Genomic DNA, 7450 nt, shown 5'->3' with positions numbered 1-7450 from the left:
TTGATTTATTATTTTTTTAATAATTACTATTTTATTTAACTTTATTTATTTATTTATTTATTCATTCATTCATTTGCCCAGAAAGGGACAGAGGGAAAGAAAGAGAGGGAGAGTGAGAAAGCAAACTGCCAGGTCTGGTACTTGAACCGTGGTTGATCGTATGGGGAGTCCAGCGCCCTTAACCACCATGCCACCAGCCGGCCCCTTGCTTTATTATTTTTAAAGCTTTAAGTTATTTAACAAATTTTAAAATTTGAGATAAACTATTTAAACCTTTATTAACATCACTCTAATGCTAGTGAAAAATTGAGACTATTTTTATTATTTTATTTTTGAATAAGTAGAAGTGATAGACCTAGTTCTATGATCAGCCTCAATAAATATAAAATAATACACAGCCCATACAAAAATAATTGAGAAAGCAAAATCAGCTATTAGTATGATTTAAAGTAGAGTGTCATAGGATGTTTAACAATTTACTCACATTGTTGAAAATCGAAGTTTTATTCCTAAAGTAGGGGCGATATAAAGTTAGCACTTACAACAACATAAAGGTATCAGAAGAAGGTTGCAAAGTACAGTATGGATTTAACAACAAGAGATTGGTCTTATGTGTGTTACCCAGCACCGTTACTTTCTCTGGTAAAACAACCGAAACTGAACAGGTCAAATGCATGGCTATTTATTTTTTGCTGATCTTCACAGGTGATCCTTTGATGTTGAGTTTGTCCACAAAAATGTTTGATTTTCTTCCACTTTCAATGGCTGGACTTTGAGGGGCTTTCTCCCTAAGAAATAAACATATAAACATTAATATTTTTAAAAGGGTCAGTGGTTTTTAAATCAATACAGACATATTAAAAACCACTACGATTTAAGGAGAATTTAATCTTAAAAGTTCCTAAATAGCTTTAAAAGCATAGGCAGACTATTTAACTGCACATTTTAGAGAGCAACAGACGTTTACCTAAGACAGATTTAACTGCTTATTATTTAAATCATGCTGTCCAAGATGAGAGTCACTAACCACATACATATTTAAATTAATTAAAATGAAATAACTCAGTTCTTCAGTTTTACAACCACGTTTCAAGTGTGATTCAAAAGCCACATGTATGTAGTGATCACCATGTTGGAAAGCATAGATAAATAGCACTTTTATTACAAAAAATCATTTCAGAAAATGCTACTAGACAGAGCTGACTAAGAGAAAATGCCAGTTATGATCACAGATTTACAGGTCATCCAGAAGGAACAAGTTTCCTCCAACTGGGAACTGGGTTTTATATTCAAACGGAACACTATTAAATTTTTAATTTAGAAATGTTTCAAAGTGAGACAAATGTTACCTAAAATTATACCGGGAGCAAGTTTTCAAGTCATTCAGTGAAAAATATATTAGGGCTCCAAGTTCCAAAACAAGGAGTTGTAGAGGAAAGGTGCTAGCACATGAAAGTACGTAAGGCTCTGGGTCAGTTGATACCCACTTGTCCACTTCTGCTTCTGTGGGGACATCCACTTCTATAGCCATCCTCCACTCTTACAGCCTAGAACAGATTTCTACTTTAAGCCCTGGGGAAGCCCCTCTCTCTCCAAGTGTAATTTCAAACAGGAATTAGGCATTGTTTTCAATTTTTTTCCCCAGAGAATTAAACTGAAACTCTAGAATATGTATTAGATACATAAAAATGTATAATATTTAATATGTGGTTTGGCCACATTTGTTTTCTTACAATTATTCCAAAAGATAATTCCAAGGAAGGCTAAAGTTTCTGCAAAATTCTTCCAAAATATCTAATACACATAAATCTATATAATATGTACTGTTACATATTATACAGGTGTCTAAAGTGCTGAATTTCGGGAAATTGGTAACTCTTAGAAGTATCACCCCATCCCCTTATCATATTTCCAGACACATCTTCCCGTTATGAAATATTGACTGTATATCTAAATTAGAATCTGTTTCACAAGAATAACTACACATAGCATATCACTTTTCCTTAGAAAGATTTAGGCCTTTGTCTTTTAAAGCATAGTTTCCCAGTGAATGACTAACCATACAATCCTAAAATATTACTGGCTATTTGATATACATTTAAATTGGTGTGGAATCATCACATTTAATGTAAAATAATTTTCATAATATCTCTCATCAAAAAATAATGTAGACACAATGTGCATGTTCAACAAAACTTTCTGGTAATAGAGGTAAAATTACGTAACTTCTAATCCTTTAAAAAACACAATTTATTTCAGAAACAACTTTTACCTTCTTTTAAGTTCTCGGGATCCTAAATTCTCATGGCCAATGCTTCGCATTCGAGGGTTCTCTAGATTGCGCCATCGTCCTCCTGGCTTGTACTTTAGAATCTCATTTTGCCACTCGTCATCAAAAGCATGAGCATCAGCTGTATTAAATATCAACAGAAAGAGAACAAGTATTAAGATATCAACTGTCAGAAACTGCCTTGCTCCTCACATATTTTATTCTAGGCTGGTGTATTCCTACGTTTAATTTCTTAGAGGCAGGAAGCTGCTTCAAACATAAAGGTCTTTGACAAGGGTCATATTTTCCTTCCTATTTTAAATAAATTATGGATTATTCACGATAAAACTTTTAGATAGCCACTTAGAATGCTTTTAAAAAAAATAAAATCATAGGTGACTATAATTATAATGTTGAGCTAAAACAATCACTATATGAATTATGTGAACAGTAAAATACTAATTTGAAAAAGTATGTTTGTTTAGGGACCAGCAGCTGGTGTAATGGCTATGTCACTGGACTCCCATGTAGTTGACTGTGGTTCCAGTCCTGGATCTAGTGGCTTAAACTCATGCCGGGTGCGTGGGTGTGCGTGCCAAGGATCCCGAGAGAAGAATGGAGGAGAAGGGATTGCAGCGTGGCCATCCCCCGTGGGGGGCGATTTCTCGCTTTCTGTCTCTCTGTCTCTCTTTGTCTGTCTGATGAGCACATGCGTCCTATAGAAAAACCTCTCCCAAAAAAAAAAAAAAGAAAAGAAAAAGTATGTTTGTTTTTATATACACAAAACTATTAGAAAGAAATGCATTAAAGCATTCGGTTTTAGAATCGTGGATTTTTATTTTCCTTCCTTCCTTGATAAGCCTTTCCTTTCTATTGACAGCATTAATAAATAACAATAGAAAATAATCCATTTTCCAATTATAAAACAAGAAAAGTAAATGATAACTCACACTGCAAAAAATTATTATTAAAAAAATCTACTACGGGATGATAAAACCACAAGTTTATTACTTTGACAAGTTACTCCCTACACACATTATTCATAAACTACACGTTATGAAATGTTTATACAAAAATGTTAAGTTACAGCTTCTGTTTTAACATTATAAGATGGAATGCTGTTTTTTTTTTTGTGATAACTTACTTTCATTCATATTGATGAACTCTTGATTGACTTCTTCATCTCCAGTCTTGCTGTTCTTTGACTTTTTAATGACATGAGCTCGGTCGTGGATATGATGACCAACAGCCATTTTTTCTAGTCCACTGTCAGAATCTCTCATTGCTCTCCTGGTTTCTTTTATCTGTAAAAATAAAATTACTATAGTTATTATTTTAATATATAAAAATTTCTCAGGGCCTGTCTATCTATTGAGATAAGCACTAAAAATAAAATCCATTATTTTAATAATATCCTATTTTGTAGGATAATAACCATCTATAACCACTAGGCCTTGGGGCTGGCCCTCTGATCTTTCCTGAACTTCCTAAAAAGAAAATGCTTGGGACTCAGGCCAGCCAGGTAGTCAGTGGTTAAGGGAAACAGATTCCACATGGTTGACTGTAGTTCAAATCCTGACCAGTGGCTTGAAAACATGCCAGGTGTACGTGTTTGAGTGCCCAAAATAGTGATGGCAAGGAGAAATGCAAGAAAAAAGATTGTGGCATGATTATGCACCTACTGGGGGATCCTTTCTTTTTCTCTCTTTTCTCTGTCTGGCAAGAGTATTTGCCTCTGGCAATAAACAGATTAAAAGCCTCGGACAAACAGCGCTAGTACAATCTACCCTCTTTTGAAACTGTAATCAAATAGTAAACAATAAAACTTAATGTATAAAACTTAATGCCTTCAATACCATCTCTAACAATATAATAGAAAGTAGTTCATGGTGACATTCCTACAAGGGCAACTAAATTACTCATAGTCATTTTGATGGGCTTGAATTTCATGGTTTCCACCTAACAACTCTCCGTAAATGTTATTGGAATATTTATAATAGCCGGAGACTATTAACATGATTTTTTGTGGGACGAATACAATTATATTCACTTTTAGGAAGTTAAAATTAAAATGTCTGAGATAAATTAGCTAAATTATGACAAGAGCATCATTAAAGGTGCATTTTCATATGTAAGAACTAAAAAATGAACTACTTCACATTCATTAAACTGGTAAATTGAAAATTTCACTGGAAGCATTAATAAGAAAGTGGAGAAATGGGAACTCTCATACCACAGCTGGTGGAAACCGAGTTTCATTCACTGTGGAATGCTAACTTCATCATTTCTAGGTGAAGTTAAGGTATTCACAACCTACGATCCAGCATTAACATTCTCAGACCCTTTGCACAAGAAGATATGGTATAACTGAACTGATGAAAAATTGGATATACCTAAATATATATCAGTAAAAATTAAAACTGCAGTATATTTCTATGTTGAAAACAATATAGAAATTGAAGTAAAGAAACCAGGGCTACACATATCAACTTGAATATATCATGAAAGTTTATTACCAAGAAAAAATGCAAGTTGCAGAGGCTACGTACTATAGAATATCATTCATATAAAGTTTAGAAGCCTGCAAAGTAATCCACTGTATTTTTTTTTTTTTGGAGAGATTTTCACTATAGGGCGCGTGTGCTCGCCAGACAGACAGAGAGAGACATAGAGACAGAAAGCGAGAAATCACCCCCCAGGGGGGATGGTCACGCCGCAATCCCCTCTCCTCCATTCTCCTCTCGGGATCTTGGGCACGCACGCACACGCACCCGGCGTGAGTTTTAAGCCACCGGATCCGGTACGCGAACCGCGGTCGACTACGTGGGAATCCAGCGACATAGCCATTACGCCAACTGCCGGTTCCCTCCACTGTATTTTTTATGAAGCAGATGCTTCATAAAGTAATCAAATTGTAAAAACACACACGGGATGATAAATTTGATACAGTAAAATGCTTATCTCTTGACCTAGGAGGAGTGTTTTGGAAGCTTTAACTGAATCTGTAACTTTTTCCCAGACAGGATCTTACCATGTTTTGATACTTCTGACCCAGTCTACTGATAAACTGGGATTACAGGCATGTGCCATCATGCCAAGCTTTATAATGTTCTCACTTAAAAAGAAAAATAATAAAATAAGTGGGACCAGCAGGTGGCATAGTGGTTAAGGGCCCTGGACTCCCATGTGACCGACCATGGTTCAAGTCCTGGACCTGGTGGCTTGCTTTCTCACTTTTGCTCTCTCCCTCTCACTCTGTCCCTCTCTGGTCAAATTAAAATAAGTAAATAAATAAATAAAATTAAATAAAATAATTATTTTAAAAAAAGAAAAATAATAAAACAAGAGACAACTTGAAGCAAATAGAGGAAAATATTATGATTTGATGAAAGCGGTTGGCAGAAATACGGGTTTTTGTTATACTAAATTATTTTCTATATCTTTTTGGTACACAAGAAATATTTCATGAGTGAATTTACCTAAGTTATAAACTAAAAATAGACATTTATTTCACGAAACAGTTTCGTTTTATTGTCTTTGTGAACAGGTAATGATAATAATCATCAATAGATAGTTACATGAAAAAAGACATCCTCAACAGGGAACAATAAAATAATAATGCCATATATTGAGTAAATACAGTTGAGCTTTAACAGTTTTCACAACTGTCTTACCACAGCTTCATATTCCCCTTCCCCACTGCCTCCCTGTACTCTGTGCTCTGCAGCTGGCACCACACGGGAGACCTGGGTTTGATTCCCAGCCCAGTCTACAGTGGTGTGCACCTGTCATCCCAGCAATTTAGAAGGCAGAGGCTGGAGGGTCGTGAACTCAAAGCTGGCCTGGGCAATGTACTGATTGAGACCTTTGGAAAAATGAGCTAGGCATGGTGGTGCATGTTTGCAGTCCCTGTTGGGAGGTTGCTTAGTCAGAAGAACTGCAACAGTGAAATCCTGGCTTAAAAAGGATTACATAGGCAGTCTAGCATCCCACACTTTAAAAAGCTCTAAGAATGCTTAGAAAATACTTACTCCTCCTGGAGCCCTACGTGTTTGAGTAGAGGCCTGGAAAACCTTTGGTGGTTCATCTCCTACTTTGGAATAAGTCATAACTGAGGAAGAACAAAATGAATGTCCATTTTGATCCATTGAAAGTTGACCCTATTGGTAAACAGAAATGGTAAGTTCAGAGTCCAGTCAAACACAAAGAATTAACGTTAAGGGTTCAAATAAGTAGCAACACTGGCTCTAAGTTCTACTAAGGATACCATACTACACCAAATGGCACTACCAGGAAAGTCCTAACTTTATTCCATTTTAAGTATCAATTCTCACAAAAATAATAAGTAATCTCACTCAGAGATCCTTAAGTCTTTGGGTCCTTGTGGCTTAGATTGAAATAAACATGTTGATGGGACCAGCAGTTAGCGTAATGGCTATGTCGCTGGACTCCTACGTAGTCGACCGCGGTTCTCGTCACGGACCCGGTGGCTTAAAACTCATGCCGGGTGCCTGTGCGTGCGTGCCCAAGATCCCGAGAGGAGAACGGAGGAGAAGGGATTGCGGCGTGGCCATCCCACCGGGGGATGATTTCTCGCTTTCTGTCTCTCTGTATCTCTCTTTCTGTCTGGCAAGCGCACGCGCCCTATAGCAAAAACCTCTCAAAAAAAAAAAAAAAAAGGAAATAAACATGTAGATATGGTGGCTAAAGTGCTAGATTCCACCATGGCTGACCACTGTACATGTCCTGGACTTGGTGGCTTGCTTTCTCACTTTCTCTCCCTCTCTCTCTCTGGTGAGTACATCTGCCCTATAGCAAACTTGATAATAATAATAAATAAAATAAAATAAAATAAAGTTATGTACTAAATGTGACTTTTTTCCTAATTTGCCAGAATGTGAGTGCACTTGACAGAGAAACAGAGGGAGGTAGAGAAAGGGACAGGAAGGCAGAGGGAGAAAGCACCCCACTTCCCCTGCCATGGGGAATGGTCACGCTATAATCCCTTCTCTATTTCTCCTTCTTTTCAGAATTTTGGGTACACGTGCACATGTGCCTGGCATATTTTAAGATGTAAAGTCTAGGGCTCTAACCACACAGTCAGCCATGTGGGATCCAGCTCCCTTAACTAACAGGCCACAGGCTGGCCCAAAACACAATACTTCTACAGTCAGTGATTGG

The 7450-nt window shown here is 36.7% G+C and overlaps 1 protein-coding gene across 3 annotated transcripts in view; it reads right to left on the bottom strand.

Annotated features, from left to right (window-relative positions):
- Positions 1–666: 666 nt before the first annotated feature.
- Positions 667–7450, bottom strand: part of MLF1 (myeloid leukemia factor 1) — a 29359-nt gene continuing 22575 nt past the window's right edge. For all 3 annotated transcript variants that reach the window (XM_006152331.3, XM_006152332.3, XM_006152333.3), the window contains 4 exons: positions 6301–6429; positions 3414–3573; positions 2273–2411; positions 667–788 (listed from right to left, as the gene is read on the bottom strand). In XM_006152331.3, coding sequence (XP_006152393.2) covers positions 683–788; positions 2273–2411; positions 3414–3573; positions 6301–6429 — 534 coding nt within the window. In that variant the 3' untranslated portion in view covers positions 667–682. The remainder of the gene's footprint in view (positions 789–2272; positions 2412–3413; positions 3574–6300; positions 6430–7450) is intronic.

Source organism: Tupaia chinensis, unplaced genomic scaffold (genome assembly GCF_000334495.1).
Source record: "Tupaia chinensis unplaced genomic scaffold, TupChi_1.0 Scaffold000349_1, whole genome shotgun sequence".
In the NCBI taxonomy this organism is placed as follows: domain Eukaryota; kingdom Metazoa; phylum Chordata; class Mammalia; order Scandentia; family Tupaiidae; genus Tupaia; species Tupaia belangeri.
Note: the sequence above shows the minus strand (reverse complement) of the source record. Positions and strands in the feature narration are given on the sequence as shown.